We start from the raw sequence: 17,480 nt of genomic DNA on the forward strand, positions 1-17,480 counted from the left end.
GAGAAGTGCCATAATGAAAATGATATTTTAGGAAGATTAATTTGGCAGTTTTGTGGAACACATAAATAAAAGAGCAAGAGATGCTCACAAGTCACTGTTCTCTCTAACTTGGGAAAGCATAATTAAGTACATTCGGCCTGAGACCAAGCGAAATATCTTCACTGAGCTGAAGTCAGTTATCGTGGTGAGCAGTAGAATCATTACCACTGTTTCTCAGGGCAGCGTGAGGTTTTGACTGTGATGAAGGGCGCTCCTTGGCGTGATGCACCACCCAGGAACTCCACCTCCGAATCTGGCCCCACCAGTCTGCCTCTTGTATGGCTCTGAGTGTTGTAAATGCTTCCATCTGGTGTGTCTGTCCTCCAGCTATGACCATGAGGGCCGCCTGACCAATGTGACACGCCCCACGGGGGTGGTGACCAGTCTGCACCGGGAAATGGAGAAATCCATCACCATTGACATCGAGAACTCCAACCGTGACGACGATGTCACTGTCATCACCAACCTCTCTTCCGTTGAGGCCTCCTATACTGTGGTACAAGGTAAGCCTACTGCCACCCCGACCTTGCCCCCAGACCCAGAACCCAGCCAAGCCCAGAAGAGCGCATTTTCTGGCCTGCAGGACTTGCCTCAGTTTCTGCTTTAATCAAATGTCCACAGTAAACAAATTCTACAAGAGATTAAGCTTGTAGAAAATGACTTAATCAGATACAGGAGACCATCATCTACACCAGACCAAAGTCTACGTATTGGAAATGTCTACCTACTTACCTTGACTCGACGGCAATGGGTATGGGGTTTACCTACTTACTTAAAAATGTCAGTTTATTCCCACCCATTATCTTCCCACCATTTACCCCTTCACCACTACCATGCCCCACCAACCCAACACACATGGGTAAATTATCTTTTCGAAGGCCTTTTATTTTCTTGGGGCCACCACTAGAATTTTTGTCCAGTTCCGATCCTCTCTTTTAAGTGGTTGTTTGTTGAGTTGATTACCCTGGGATCAGAGACCTTTAGCAATCTCTCCCCAAGACTCGGATCCCAACAGTTTCTAGACTACCTCCATGGTTATTGTTGCCATTAGACATGACATGCCATCCAGGGCAAGCACAGGGGCTGGCAAGAAAAGGAATTGTGCAGATTAATTTTTCTTTTAATTAAGATAAAATGTCGGTGGGCTCGCTCATTGTCAGAGGATAAAAGTGTCCTCTCAGTAGATAAATGGTGACATTTCTGGACTATTATCCCATGACAGAGTCTGTCTCAATGACTCTATTTCAGCTCCGCCAAATGATTAACGATGTAGATTCTGTCCTTCCGCGTGATGGCGGGATCACAGGAGTGACACGTATACACTTTCTCACTACCCCAAAAGCCGACATCTCTGAGGCCAGCCCAGCCGAGCTCCGTTGCCCAGATAATCAGAAAGCAATCTACCTGTAAAAGGAGTCTCACACCCACGTTTCCATCCTGTAACTTTCTGATAACAGAAAAGGTCAGAAGTCTGACTGACTAGTGTAGATTCCATTCGGGAAGATAAACACACGTTATTAGCACCCACTGGCTCAGTCTACCTCATGCTATTTGAGTCTCCTCAAAATTCTCTTGAGTGGAGGTGGCATCATGGGAGAATCAGCCGCAGCAAAACATGAGGGGAGGGGAGGTTGCTTTCTGTCTGGATTTTCTGGAAGAATCCTGGACTTGGATTTTCAGCGGATCTGACCCATGGCTAGACCATGAGCCATAGGTTAGTTGGTAGACAAAAGAAAAAAAAAATTAAGTAGTTTTCCTTTCTTTTTTTTTCTATTTAAGCTAAAATATATATGTTAAAGATCAGGAATTTGATTGACACAGATTAGGTAGGCAAACGGCAACTTTAAACATTTAAATTTACTATTAATAGTCTTCAGTGAGTAAAAGAAACATATCATAGCATAATTATTTCTGGAGTGCCACTTGTTAATAATGTTTTTCTTTACACGGATCAGTAGCATCTCTGCGACTTACCTTAACATGGGGTGTGTGCTAATTGAAGGCAGCCTTAGACGGAGAGCTGCAAAGTACCATGGAAACCTATAAAAATAGGGGTTCTATTCTCTTATGACTACTAAGTGGATAATTTTTTTCCCTATCCCCACCCCACTTATATTTCTCCAGATCAAGTGCGGAACAGCTATCAGCTCTGTAACAATGGGACCCTGAGGGTGATGTATGCCAATGGGATGGGCGTCAGCTTCCACAGTGAGCCCCATGTCCTGGCAGGCACCATCACCCCCACTATCGGGCGCTGCAACATCTCTCTGCCCATGGAGAATGGCCTAAACTCCATTGAGTGGCGCTTAAGAAAGGAACAGATTAAAGGCAAAGTCACCATCTTTGGCAGAAAGCTCCGGGTAAGTGGTTCCATCCTATGTGTTACCACAAAGTGGTAGAGGATAAACCCTTTCCTCACAGACCTGAGAACATGTCCCAGCTCCCAAGTTCCCATTGCTCCTTCTTCCCTGGAAAAGGCAAGTTCTTTCCTCAGACGTTAGAAGCCACATCTCTTCAGGACTCTCCCTTGAGAAGTGTTCTCCAACTCCTAAGACTGAAAAAGGTGGCCATTTCCAACTGTAGGGATTTATGCTATGCTTTAGGTACAGATGGCTTTCGTCTTCTTTTCACACCATCTTCTTCAATTCTCCCTGTCTGACCAATTCAACAAATGTTTATTTGTGCCAACTACGTGCCAAGTGAAGTCCCTGGGTGGTACAGATGGTTAACACCCTTTGCTGAAAACTGAAAGTTTAGAGGTTCAAGTCACTCAGAGGCACCTCGGAAGAAAGGCCTGGTGATCTACTTCAGAAAACCCAGCTATTGAAAACCCTATGGAGCACAGTTCTACTCTGACACACATGGGGTCACCATAAGTTGGAATCGACTAAACAGCAAAGGGTTATGTGCCAAGTATTTTGCTAAACACCAGAAAGACAAAAATTTAAAGCTATGTTCTTTACCTCAAGAAGCTGACAGTCTGGTAGAATAGACAGACAAAGGGTAATGTGGTGGATTAAATGAAGAGACAAGTACACTCAGGTGCTGAGGGAATCCCCGAGGAGGGCTGTCGCTCAACCCGAGGGGGTCAGGGAGAATTTCCCAAGAGGAAGTAACAATCGAATACAGCAGGAAGTTTGAACCAACCTCAGCTCCTCAGATAGGCAATGTGATCTCAAGTTACGTCTTTTAAAAACTAATATATAACATTTATTGAGCACTTTTATGATGCAAGCGCTATGTTAAATGCTCTAAAAACCAGTCGCCATCGAGTCATACCTGACTCACAGTGACCCCACGTGTGTCAGAGTAGAACTGTGCTCCGTAAGGTTTGCCATGACTAATTTTTCGGAAGTAGATCGTCAGGCCTTTCTTCCGAGGCACCTCTGAGTGGACTTGAACCTCCAACCTCTCAGTTAGCAACTGAGCAGATTAACCATTTGCACCATTCAGGTACTCCTTAAGTGTTTTACTTATTTTAATCTTTTCAACAGGCCCATGGAGGTAGTTATTATTACTGCATTGTCAGATGGTAGAACTCAGGTTCAGAGAAGCTAAATAACCTTTCCAAGGACAGGATGGTTAGAAATGACAAAGCAGTACTCAGCCCACTTCTGTCTTTCTGTCTGGCTCACATACCAGTATTCTTAACTGCCACGTCACACAGCTTCCTGTTTAGTTCCACACTTATCTAGGTGATCCCAGTGTTAGCGGGTCCTGGCAGCTGGTTTTTAAAGCATTTAACATAGTGCTTGCATCATAAAAGTGCTCAGTAAATGCCATATGTTAGTTTTTAAAAGATGTAGCTCGGGATCAAGTAGCCTGTCTGGGAGAGCTGAGGTTGGTTCAAACTTCCTGCTCCATTTGGTTGTTCTTCCTCTTGGGAAGTTTTCTGGGCAGGTGTCTGGTACTGAGAGACCAATTCCGACCACCATACTAACCCTTTTCCCAGAGAAAAATCCCAGTCTTCAACAAATTCAGCATATATTTATTGGACACTTACTAGGGGCTAGGCGCTATGCTGTGCTATGCACTGGAAATACAAGGTACAGAAAGCAAGGTACTTTTCCTAGTACGGCTTATGTTCTGCAGAGCGTGGGGTGACAGGTGAGGGTTGGGGGAAGAGAAGGGCAGGCAGTAAGTAAAGTGATAAATATCTAAAATAATTACAGATTGAGATAAGCACTAAACCAAACCAAACCCAGTGGCGTCTAGTCGATTCCGACTCATAGTGACACTATAGGACTAGGAAGACGTTAAACAATAGCACATGCTTTGGAATCCCTTAGGTTGGAAGAAGGCTCAGTATTGGCAAAACTTGGGTCATAACTTTTGTCACCTGGTTGGATTGCAATCCAGCCAACCCAGGTGACGTCCCTGCAGAGCTGGGCCACTCCATATTAAGATTCTGCCTTTGTCTGGCTGGAGTTTAGTTCTCTACATTAGGTTATCAGCAGTCTCCCATGTTTTTCTTCCTCTCCTGGTATCTGCAAAGTTGCAAGCGGCGGTATCTTCCTGAAGACAAAAATGGAATGAGATTAGTAGCTAAGTCCTTAATGACTGGGTTTCAGGGCTGTGTAATTGATTTTTGATACGCGGCACTATAGAACTTGATCATAAGTAGTAATCATTCCTTTTCACTGATAAATCAGTTATGCATTTGGACTAAGTTTTCAAAATAAAGATAAATGTGGCCCTGAAATAAAATGGCTATAATCCCAAGTCTGAATATTAAAAATCTTAATAATGGTACTTGTGGCAATTAGCAGAAGTTAGGCACGCAAGTCTTCTAACTGAATTTCTGCCAGGGTTAGATTTGCTGGCATCATGTTTATGCAAATCACAACACAGCTTTATCTATCAACACCTCCACATTTAATTGTCTGGTGTTAGTTCCTGTAACAATAATCACATATCCATTTAGCTCTCTTAAATGAAAATCACTGTGAGATTATAACAGGTTGAGTGGACTGAAAATGTAATTTGAAAATGAGGGAGAAAGCCTGGAATTTATTTGCATCTCATTTATTTTAATTCCGTTCGTAAACTGTTTAGTGAATGAAATAAAAGCAACTCCTGGAAATTGCAAGGGAACAGTTGGAAGAAGGCGTAAAGGAAAGGTGGGGTGTGATATGGATTAAGAGAACTGGGAAGTGGCCTTTTCCTCAGAAGCCTCGTGAGCCTGTGGCAGGGAAGTTTGCAACTGCTAAATCAAAGATCAGAGTCCCTGGGTGGCGCGAGTGGTTAATGTGCTGGCTGCTAACCAAAAGGTTGGTGGTTCTAACCCACCCAGAGGCATCTCCACAGAAGGACCTGGTGACTGACTTCTAAAAAATCAGGCTTTGAAAATCTGATGAAACATAGTTCTCAATCACATGGGGTTGCCATGAGCTGGAGTTGACTCTGTGGCATCTGGCTTTTTTTTTTTTTTTTTTGAAACCAAAGACATCTGCTGCCTACCCCAAGGCAAACAGGCTGTCTCAGCCAGTGAGAATATGGGCTCCTCTCTCCCTCCCCTAGTCCTACCATTTATTTTAAGTTCTGCTCCATTATCAAATGAAGAACTGAAATTTTTTATTCATTCAAAAGATGTTTACTAAGTGCCAAGCTGCACCTGACCCAAGCCCTGGTGTTTTCAATCGCCTCATACGCACATGAAAGCTGGACAACGAATAAGGAAGACTGAAGAAGAATTAACGCTTTTAAATTGTGGTGTTGGCAAAGAATACTGAATACACCGTGGACTGCCAAAAGAACGGACAGATCTGTCTTGGAAGAAGTACAGCCAGAATGCTCCTTAGAAGGAAGGATGGGGAGACTACGTTTCACGAACTTTGGATATGTTATCGGGGGGAGCAGTTCCTGGAGAAGGACATCATGCTTGGTAAAGTAGAGGGTCGGTGAAAAAGAGGAAGAACCTCAATGAGATGGATTGACACAGTGGCTGCAACAATGGGCTCAAACATAGCGACAATTGTGAGGATGGCGCAGAAGCTGGCAGTGTTTCGTTCTGTTGTGAATAGGGCTGCTATGAGTCGAAACCGACTCAACGGCACCTAACAACAACAAAACCATGGATTGAGTGGGTTATAGAGATGTAAAGAAAACCCAGGCCTTGTTATCAAGGAGTTTACAGCCTAGTGGAGGAAACCATGTAAGTAGTGTGATGTAAGCTGTAATAGAGGCCATACTCTAAGGAAAAGGATACCTAATCGCATGAGTCAGGAGAGTATAGGCTAAGCCAGGTAACAAATAAACCCTCAAATAAATAAATCTCAGGGACTTAACCCATCAGTCCAGTTGAGTCAGGCAGCTCTGCTTAGTGACAGCTCATTCCAATTGCTCAGCCTTTTGACCCTGCCATCTTAAACACGTGGTCTCCAAAGCTGTGGAAGGATAAAACGGCATAGATGATTGAAGTGGGCTCAGGGAACAGGAAGTGGTATGCCTCACTTCCACATACACTGGCCAGAACCCAGTTGTGTGGCCTCAAATTAACTACAAGGAAGCCTGGGAAATGTCTTACTGAGGGCTTAAGAAGAGAAAAATGAAAGGAGCCTTGGTGAACACACAGCAGTTTCTGCCACCCTGACCAGATCTGAGACTTAACAAGGGATCAGAAAGGGCTTCACAAAGGAGCTAGCATCAAACTGAGTTCTGAGGGACTATAGGCATTAGCCAGGCAAAGATATGGGGGAGGGGTTATCAGACAGAAAGAGTCACCTGTGAAAAAGAGAATGGCATTTTTGTTCGGTGGGAGAATTCTCGCTTGCCGCGCAGGAGACCCAGGTTTGATTCCCGAACAATACATGTCATATGCAACCACCATCTGTCTGTCAGTGGAGGCTTGCATGTTGCTATGATGCTGAACAGGTTTCAGTGGAGCTTCCAAACTAAGACAGACTAGGAGGAAAGGCCTGGTGATCTACTTCCAAAAATCAGCCTATCACAGCAGAACCTGGCAGCATTTGTGTGTGGGGTCACCAGGAGCCAGGGGCTGACTTGATGGCAGCTCACATCAACAATTTTCAGGAAGTTTTAAGTAACTCAACTTGGCTGGAGAGAAGAGGGGTGCGCTGTCACGTGGTGTCGAAAAAGATGAGCCTGGGTGAGTTGACCAGGGGCAGCTCGTGGAAGGGAATATTCTGCTAGGCTGGCATTTATCCTGAGGGCAATGGGGAGCCATTCAGGGGCTTAAATAGCAGAGTGATGTGTTGGGATGTGTAGCATTAGAAAGCTCTCTCAGGCTGCGGAGAAGATAGATTAGATAGAACAAGACAGAAGGAGAGGGACAGCAAGGAGGCTATTGCAGGATCCCGAACAAAAAACTCAATTGCTAGCTACACATGTCCAATTAACAGGATTTGACAACTAGTAGCATTGCTATATCATCCTCAACTTTTGAGGGAAACCCTGGTTGGCGTAGGAGTTAAGAGCTATGTCTACTAACCAAAATGTCAGCAGTTCAAATCCACTAGGTGCTCCTTGGAAACTGTGGGGCAGTTCTACTCTGTCCTATAGGGTCACGATGAGTTGGAATTGACTCGACGGCAACGAGGTTTTCCCATGATCATATAGACCAGGGAGGCTGGCTGGCCATCCAGCTTTGTGTGCTGGCACGTGAGCTGTGTGAGGAGAGGCTGGGAGCTAAAACCGAAGACTGAGTTGTGAGATTCTGGCAGCCCCAGCCCTGCTTCTTGGAATGAGAAAGAAATTGAGTGAATGTTAAAATGCAAGGATTTAACCAGCACCGTGTAATCATTGCTCTCACGTGCATAGCAGTGAATTTGGGAAGAATTTGTGGTACAGCAACTGAGGGTATCATATGTTGAAGCAAATGGCCTGACCTTTGCTTGGGGCTGGCAGGGTGCTGGGAGTCTGGCTGGTTGAGTGGTGTGGGGCCCAAGGCTTCTGAGCAGCACTGGGATGCAGAGGAGTTCAACAATCCCAGTGAAACCAGCATGCTTAGACCACATTCCGGTGAAACTCTATCCCCCTTCTTCCCATAATCCCCCAGTCAGAGACATCCCTTCAGCTGAGAACAGTAACAGCAGCTCTTGCTTATAAGCTGGTGAAATACAAGATGGCAAGTGGATGCACCATGACCACACCCTCCCACCAAAATCTTCAAGAGATTTTGGCAAAATTTGGAGTGTTTGTCCCTGTGTTCCTGTCCAAACTCAGTGTGGGGAAGATTTTCATTATGCTTTCCTAGGACTTTTCAAGGAATCACATTTGAAAGCCTCTCTCCCCTTCCCTCACCATCTTCCATTCCCGTCTCCACTCCATCTGGCCTTTCAGAGATACAGGAAGCTGTTGCATCAGGGTACCTGTGAGCTCCATGAATGCAGGGACCATCTCATCACTGTGTTCCTGGTGACAGATGCCATGTGGTAGGCACTCAGACAACAGGTGTTGAAGGAAGATGTGATGGCCAGCCCCTCTGTAGGCTCCTCTCTGGAAGGTGCTTCTTCTTATTGTTACAGTTGTTAGTTGCCATCGAGTCTGGTCCCACTCATAGCAACCCTATGTACAACAGAACAACACTGCCTGGTCTTGCACCATGCTCACAATCATTGTTATGCTTGAGCCCATTGTTGCAGCCACTGTGTCAATCCATCTCATCGAGGGTCATCCTCTTTTTCGCTGACCTTCTACTTTACCAAGCATGATGTCCTTTTCCGGGGAATGGCTCCTCCTGACAACATGTCCAAAGTATGTGAGACAAAGTCTCATTATCCTTTCTTCTAATGGGCATTCTGGAGGGTACTTAGTATGTAAACACCCCACCCCCAAAGTAAGTGTAAGTCCACAAACACATTGCCCCTGTATTTTCCAGGAATCTTTCTACTGCAAAGACAGGAACCACACTCAAACTAGCTTCATAAAAAGAAGAGTATGCGTTGTCTCACCTAAAGGGTCAGCACAAGAGGAGAGCTGCCCTTAGTGAAGCCAAGAGCCAAGTGATGTCACCAAGCTGGCATCACTCTCTTTTTCTCTTCTTCGCACCACCTCCTTCCATCTCCCAGCACTGCTTCTCTTGGCAGTTGGCCTCATTTTCTACTACAGTAGACTGGTGACCTCTTCACATTGTGTATTGGGCAGCCTTGGGCTGAAGGCTTACATCATCTCCGCTTAGTGAGCCCAGAGGAAAGAGAAAGGAATCATCCCTACAATACGTACACACACACACACACACGTACACACACACACAGGTATATTGTATTTAAAAAAAAAAAAACCATTGCCGTCAAGTTGATTCCGACTCTGGTGACACCACGTGTTATAGGGTAGAATTGTTCCATAGGGTTTTCTTGGCTGAAATCTTTATGGCAGCAGGTTGCCAGGCCTTTCTTCTGTGATGCCACTAAGTGGGTTCGAACCACCAACCTTTAGATTAGCAGTTGATCACAAATTGCTTGCGCTACCCAGGAACCTATATTATATATGTGTGTGTATAAATAAATGAATAAATAAATAAATACCCCTAAGGAGCCCTAAGGAGCCCTGGTGTTGCAGTGGTTAAATGCTTGGCTGCCAACTGAAAGGTCGGCAGTTCGAACCTACCAGCCATTCCACGCGAGGAAGATGTGGCAGTCTGCTTCCATAAACATTACAGCCTTGGAAACCCTATGGGGCAGTTCTGTTCTGTCTTATAGGGTTGCCGTGAGTCAGAATCAACTCCACAGCAACAGGTTACATATATTCCTAGGGAATAACTGTGATTGGTTTGGCACAGATGGAGTTTACATCCCGTGGCCAATCACTGGTCAGGAAGATGGGGATCTATGATTAGCCAAGCCCGGGTCACATGCCCACACATAACACAGTAAACCACCTAGATAGGAGAAACCTTAGAGGAAGGGAGTGCTGTCCTCAAAGAAGGAAGGAAGACATACTGGGTTAAACACACACATAGCAGATATATTCTACACCCACCTTCCAGCCTTCCAAAGCCTAATTGTAAGACAAATTCCAGGCCCTGGGTGTCTGTTAATGCATTACTGCCCCCTAGAAAGCACATTTTCTAGGCTTTTGGAAGAGGGAACTTGAAGCTGACCCCTTCTGTGAAAGTTTAAAATTTACGTTCCTTCCTAAAATGGATTTAGTGCATGATTCTCTCGAAAAGAAAGGCATATAACAACCCTCTGGGATATTCCCTCCTGGTGATGATTAACATAGAGATTGCAAAACCAAGAAACAGCTACATGTGTAGGTAGCAGAACAAAAGAAAAATTGCTTCCAAGATAATCTTCCATCATGATATTGGTATTAGTGTTATTAGTATTCCAAGAAGAAGTGGGAGTGAGTAATTTTGTTTTGGTTTCCGTATAATTAATATGACATTGCAATTACACGCTGGCGTGTGTTACTTTTACTTATATGGCAGATCACAGTGACACAGCAGCTAGGTGGGAGACCGTCGTGTGTGTGTTCATGTGAACACACGCACGTTCCCTCAGTTCAGCGTGGAGCCCACTCAGGCAGGTCTATTCACATACACAGTCCTCCTGAAAGCCTGAATGCTATCAGTTCCTTCCTGCCACAGCAGGTTCATTCTTCACTCAAGTAATAATCTATTTTTCAAACACTAACAGTGTTTATGTCACTGTACTAGTCACTGAGTGTCTATTGGTGAACAAAGTAGACAAGACTCAACATGACCTTAGGATCAGTGTTTGTGCAGACAGAACAACTCGTGATAAATAGTACATAATTGCAAGGCTTTGCAAACACATTCAACAACGTATTCTCCAAGCAAGCATTATTTTTAGATGACTTGCTTTTGTGGATGGTGCAGTGGGAAGGTAGAAAGATCATTATGGAGCTTAAACCATAGCATGAATAATATAAATAAATTGTGATGGGTGCTATGAAAGAAAAGATAGGGTGGGAATAATAGAAAACATGTGATTTAAGCTAAGACTATTGTGAGGAAATGTTATTTTGAGCTGAGACTTGAATGAAAAGTAAGAATTTTCTAGGCATGGGGAGGGAGGAACGCCTTCCATGCCTGGAAACCAGCACATGCAAAGGCCCTGAGGCAGGAGAGACTGTGGCCTATATTTGGAGCAGAACAAGAGCCAGTGTGGCTAGAGCAAAGTAGATGGGGGTGAGGCCTTGGTAAGGAGTATGGATTTTATTCTAAATTCAGTGGGATACCATGGAAGGATTTTAAGCTTGAGATTTGTATGATTTCAAGTTCAGACCTTAAAAATACAGAAGTCCTCTCCAAACTCACCCACTGGTGGATCTGTAGGCTAGGAGACAGGCCACATACCTGACTTCTACAAGGTCGAAGGATGACAAGTCCAAGCCCATTCAGGTCATCTGGGCTGATCCTCCATACCACACATGCCCCTTCTCTGCTGCATCCCTACCAATGCCCTGCCCAGCCTCCACTAGAATACTTCTAGCAGCACATAAAAATGGAAGCTCTCTGCCTATGCAGGGCCCTTGCTCACCACCAGGGCTTCCACTTCCTGACCTCCTGCCTGGAATAGTCTCCCTGACTCCCCTCCTGCCCTCACCTGTCTAAGTCTTACTCATACTTCCGGCCCCACTGAGGCAGCACTTCCCCTGGGAAACCTTAATCCTCCCCATTCCACCCCCAACAATTTTGACTAAATGTCCCTCATCCATTTCCATAGTTTCCAATGTTTATTCTCATTACTGCACTAATTTTTTGCTATAGTTTTTTTATCGTTGTAAATATATATATAAATAACAAAATATTTTCCACTTCAACCATTTTTACGTGAACAATTCAGTGACATCAATCACATTCAGTACATCGTGCAACCATCTTCACTATCTATTTCCAAATGTTTTCATCTCCCTTAACAGGAGTTATTGCTTAACTTCTTAAGCAATATTGCTCCTTAAGCAATAACACCCCATTTTCAGCCTCCCACCTGCTCCTGTTAACCAGCTTCTGTCTCTATACATTTGCCAATTCTAGATATTTCATATAAGTAGGATCATACACTATGTGTCCTTTGTGTCTGACTTGTTTCACTTAGTATAACGTTTTCAAGGTTCATCCGGGTCGTAGCATGGATCAGGACTTCATTTCTCTTTGTAGCTGAATTACATTCCGTTGTGTGGATATACACATTTTGTTTACTCTTCATCTGTTGATGGACACTTGGGTTGTTTCCGCCTTTTGGCTATTGTGAATAATGCTGCAGTGAACACTGGTGGACAAGTATGTGTCTGAGTCTCTGCTTTCAAGCCTTGCACTAATGTTTTTAATTGTAGGCTCACTTATCTTTATCCTCTTCTGATCTGTAAGTTCCATGAGGGCAGGGGCCATATCTGTCTTACTCTGTCTTAAGTGTAGATCACAGTAACAAGCCAGATGCTCAGTAAATATTTAAAGAATGAATAAAGGATTGAACGGGCTATTAAGCTGGCGTGACACAAATCTGCTCTCTCTGACCTGTATCTATTAGTTCCAGTTACAGGGGACCTCCCATAATGACTCTAATTGCTCTTTGGACTAAAACCTCTCAGATACTTGGAGATTGCTGATGTCCTGGCCACGTATTCTCTTCTCTGTTTTGCATACTGGAACCTGAGATTTCACAGTCTGGGAGAGCTCTTATATTTGGTCTAATTCAACCCCCTTATTCTCAAATGTTCATTGAGCACCAAGCACTTTCCAAAACAATAGGGGCACTAAGAAAAATAACATAAAATCCCTACCCAACAGAAGCTCCTTGGCCATTACAGACAAGGAAACTGGCGTGAAGGATGAAGGGAACTGCTTTGGCATGACAAATCTAATCAGTGTCAAAACTACAACTCAGATTTGAGTCTTTCCACCTTTCCACCTCACCACCATCCAAAACAGCAAGTCATCCAAAAGCAATGTTTGCTTGGGGAATACATTATTTAATGTGTTTGCAGAGGCTTACCCTTCTAATTATGTATTATTTAAGCTAATATTAAATTTATAGCAAGTTGTTTTGTCTGCACAGCACTGATCCTAGTGTAACATTGAGTTCTATTGTGTGGGAGCTGCTTTTTCAAATCCTAGAGGGCTGATACAGAAAGGAAATGAAGATGTCGTCTAGGCCAGGCTTTTCCTCTGGGTGGGTGAGTAACTAAACTCTCCAAGGCAGGTATTTCTGCTTTTCAACATTTTCAGACATGGAGCATCACATGCCCTCCCTCACCAATCTTTTTTGGATTTTCCACACTCGAAACAGGACAGGCAAATAGTCCTTCCATAAGTCTAACTGAAATCTCTCCTGCTGCGCTATAATTCCATTTCCTGGAAGGGATCCAGCCCAGTGTTTATTTCCTCCTAAGCATTTCTCAAATCACCAGCTCCCCTCATTGCACCAGAGCTAAGTTAGAGTCACTGGTTATAGGCCCAGCAGGGCCATTTTGACGACAGCATTTCCTTTTCTCAGGGTTTTTTACGAGCTTCCTTGTGACAGGCGTGTGCTTGGTGAGATCAAAACATTCTGGGGGGAAATTCCACAGGGAAAACTACTTCCCAAAGTCTGCCCTCTGCAAAAATACAAACCATGCTAAATAGCTGAGTTTTACTAACTGGGGAAGCCAGTCTGAGGAAAATGCTCGATAATTAAAAGTAATGGCTTCCTTACAAACACAAAATTGTATTAATTTAAAAATTGGTTTCTCTATCACTGAATTCCTACCGAGCCGGCTAGAAAGAGAATTGTGCTGATCCTGGCAGTGCAAATAATTCAAAATAACTTTTATGTTCTCCAGGAAGCCTCAAGGTTAATTTAAATATTGTTAGATGGATAATTTAATTCGGAATAAGAGAACAGGGTGTCTAAATTAAAGCCCCCGCACTCTCTAAACTGGGGGGCAGGCCCCCACAAAGGGGTGAGCGTGCGCTGCACGTTGCACCCCACAGCATCTCAACCCCCAGCTGAAGCACCTCCTCTTTCTTAATGGCACCCTCATAATTTTTTTTTTCATAATTAAAGATATTTGATTAGATTACATAACTAGCCTGAACTCCTTGGCTCAGCTTCCAGTGAATTTATCACATTTAATTATTGGAAGGCTGGAGCATTTTTATAGAAACTGCACAATGCAAGAGTTAACTCAAACCAGTGCTAGCACAAAAGCCAATTCCCAGGGATGTGGTGAATTTGGGGAAAAAAACCCACCCTAAATTATCTATAGCTAATTAATAGATTTAAAAAAAATTTTTTTTATCTATTAATTCTTAGTCCCCATAACTTCTTTGTGATGGTGCGCCCGGGTCAGGGACCAGAGGCCTCATCAGCTCTAACCCAGACAGAGCCAGTCAGAATTTGGGGTCCCTCTCCTGCCTCTTGCCCAGGATTCAGTTCTTTCTGTATTCTTAGTACCCTCACGCATTAATATAATTGTCATAATAGTCATGATTTTAAATATGAGTTACATACTGGTCTCTCACATGACTGCATGTCGTGTGTGTGTGTGTGTGTGTGTGTGTGTGTGTGTGTGTGTGTATGCATATAGAGGTATAGATAGAGAGGTGGAGCCCTGGTGGTGCAGTGGTTAAGAGCTTGGCTGCTAACCAAAAAGTTTGGCAGCTTGAATCCACCAGCTGCTCCTTGGAAACCATATGGGACAGTTCTACTCCATCCTGTAGGGTCGCTATGAGTTGGAATCAACCTGATGGCAACAGGTTTGGGTTTTTTTTAAAGAGATAGAGATAGACCATACCAGTTGCCATTGAGTCATGGGGACCCTATGTGTGTCAGAGTAGAACTGTGCTCCATAGGGTTTTTAATGGAAGAATTTTCAGAAGCAGATCACCAGGCTTTTCTTCTAAGGTGCCTCTGAGTCAACTGGAACCGCCACCCTTTCGGTTAGCAGCCAAGCACATTAACCATTTCCATCACTTATATATAAAAAAACCAGATACCGAACCCATTGCTGTCAAGTCAGTTCTGACTCATAGAGACGCCATAGGACAGCATAGAACTGCCCATCGTGCTCAAGGCATGTTGATACTGCTGTGGTTCACCCTTGTATACCTACCAGAGAAGGCACCAAGCCTGATATTAACAGAGACTTAATGTCCAACAAATAATAAATGCACTTTTCTGGGGTACCTGTTATATTAGCAAAGAGAAGCAGGAAGCTAAAAAACGTAGTAAGGAAAGAGGGAGGATTGGAGAAGGATGGCTGAGGAGATTAGCAGGCATGGCGGGGAGTCAGCAGCACTGCTTGAAAAAACCCTGAGAATACCTCCTCATTGTTGCCACATCACTCATTCCACCCAAATAAAACCTTCGAGAAGTCTTGAACTGAAGTTCTTAAACAGCTAGATTGAAGAATCTTGAAAACCTTCGAGAAGTCTTGAACTGAAGTTCTTAAACAGCTAGATTGAAGAATCTTGGAGGTCTCAGGCAGTTGTTCCAAACTTTTGTTTTGAGAGGGACTGATCTTTCTGACCCCAACTTGTGGTTAGCTCTGGAAATGGTGATTTTGACTTGGGGACAAGATCCACAGTAATTCTAACAGCATTAACTTTTGGACTCACCCTTGGCCTTCTCGACTGTTCTTCCCAGTGGCTGCATGTTTGTCAATGTGAATCCTCCATTTGAAGTTCGGTTTCCTTATAATCCAAGAACGTGCCACCTTTATTTCTACATCTGTGCTTCTGTGTATGCTCTTCCCTAAGTGTTCTATCTCAAATGTTCTATCTCCTTCTCTCTGGGATGAACCCACGGAAACAGCAAAGGTTCTGGGAATCAGGCAGTCAGGGGTTTAAATCCTACCTCTGCCACTTGTCTAGCTTGGGGTTCAATTGCCCGTAAGTAAAATCGTTCCTACCTTTAATTCATGGGAATTAAAACTGGATCAGGTATTTAGATTATCTGGCACAGTGCCTGTCAAACTATCAGGGGCCTGTATCAGTGTAGATTAGTTTCAACTACAAGTAACAGATATTAGAAAAAACAGGGGCTTAAACAAATACAGGTTTAATATTTTTTCATGACCTAAAAGAAGCCTTTAAAAAAAAAAAAAATTGCCATGGAGTTGATTCCTATTCATAGTGACTCTATAAAGAAGCCTAAAAAAAAAAAAAAAAACCCATTGCCATCAAGTTGGTTCCCACTCACAGTGACCCTATAGGACAGAGTAGAACTGCCCCATAGGGTTTCCAAGGCTGTAATCTTTATGAAAGCACACTGCCACATCTTTCTCCTGCACAGCAGCTGGTGGGTTCAAACTCTTGACCTTTCAGTTAGCAACCAAGCACTTAAGCACTATGCCACCAGGAGTCCAATAAAGAAGCCTAAACCAAAAACCCAAACCAAATCCACTGCCATCGAGTCGACTCCAACTCATAGCGACCCTATAAGACAGAGTAGAACTGCCCCATAGAGTTTCCAAGGAGTGCCTGGCGGATTTGAACTGCCGACCTCTAGGTTAGCGGCCATAGCACTTAACCACTACGCCACCAGGGTTTCCATAAAGAAACCTAGAGGTTAGCAATTCATGACTGATATAGATGGTTGTTCAAAGTACCTAGGTCAACGGGAATCTAGATTCTTTTTCTTTGTATGAACCATTATCTTTGAGGTTTCTATTCTCAAAGTCACCTCATATTCACAAGGCGAATGCCTGAGTTCCAGCCATCACATTCACATTTCACTTAGGAAATGAAGGAATGTGGAAAGAACAGAAGGGCACCTACCTTGCAGCTGAATCAGAGGCAAGCTGAAATATCCCTGAAATATCAGTTGAAATATTCCTTCAATGAAATTTCCCAGAAGACCCAGCCAACAACTACAATTTTGTTGGCGAACCTTATCAGCAAGGGAACCTGTGAATTGTAGTTCCTTGTCTGGGCACAATGCTGTTCCTCACCATACAGATGTTTGTAGTATTAGAATTATTTCTTAACTCCCTCAAAAGTGGCCATGACGTCTGGGGTCTTAAATGCTAACAAGCGGCCATCTAGATGCATCAATGGGTCTCAACCCACCTGGATCAAAGGAGAATGAAGAACAAGAACACCAAGGTCACACAACAACTATGAGCCCAAGAGACAGAAAGGGCCACATGAACCAGAGTCTTACATCATCCTGAGACCAGAAGAACTAGATGGTGCCCAGCTACAACCGATGACTGCCCTGACAGGGAGCACAACAGAGAACCCCTGAGGGAGCAGGAGATCAGTGGGATGCAGACCCCAAATTCTCACAAAAAGACCGTACTTAATGGTCTGACTGAGACTAGAGGAATCCCGGCGGTCATGGTCCCCAAACCTTCTGTTGGCCCAGGACAGGAACCATTCCCAAAGACAACTCATCAGACATGGAAGGGACTGGACAATGGGTTGGAGAGAGATGCTGATGAAGAGTGAGCTACTTGTATCAGGTGGACACTTGAGACTGTGTTGGCATCTCCTGTCTGGAGGGGAGATAGGAGAGTAGAGAGGGTTAGAAACT

General features: G+C 44.0%; 1 protein-coding gene across 4 annotated transcripts in view; it reads left to right on the top strand.

The window, feature by feature from the left end:
* TENM2 (teneurin transmembrane protein 2) overlaps nt 1–17,480 on the top strand; it is a 1,384,955-nt gene that overhangs the window by 1,346,155 nt on the left and 21,320 nt on the right. For all 4 annotated transcript variants that reach the window (XM_049874278.1, XM_049874280.1, XM_049874279.1 and 1 more), the window contains 2 exons: nt 367–542; nt 2,164–2,399. In XM_049874278.1, the coding sequence (XP_049730235.1) occupies nt 367–542; nt 2,164–2,399 (412 nt within the window). The remainder of the gene's footprint in view (nt 1–366; nt 543–2,163; nt 2,400–17,480) is intronic.

This window comes from Elephas maximus, chromosome 2, assembly GCF_024166365.1.
Source record: "Elephas maximus indicus isolate mEleMax1 chromosome 2, mEleMax1 primary haplotype, whole genome shotgun sequence".
NCBI lineage: Eukaryota > Metazoa > Chordata > Mammalia > Proboscidea > Elephantidae > Elephas > Elephas maximus.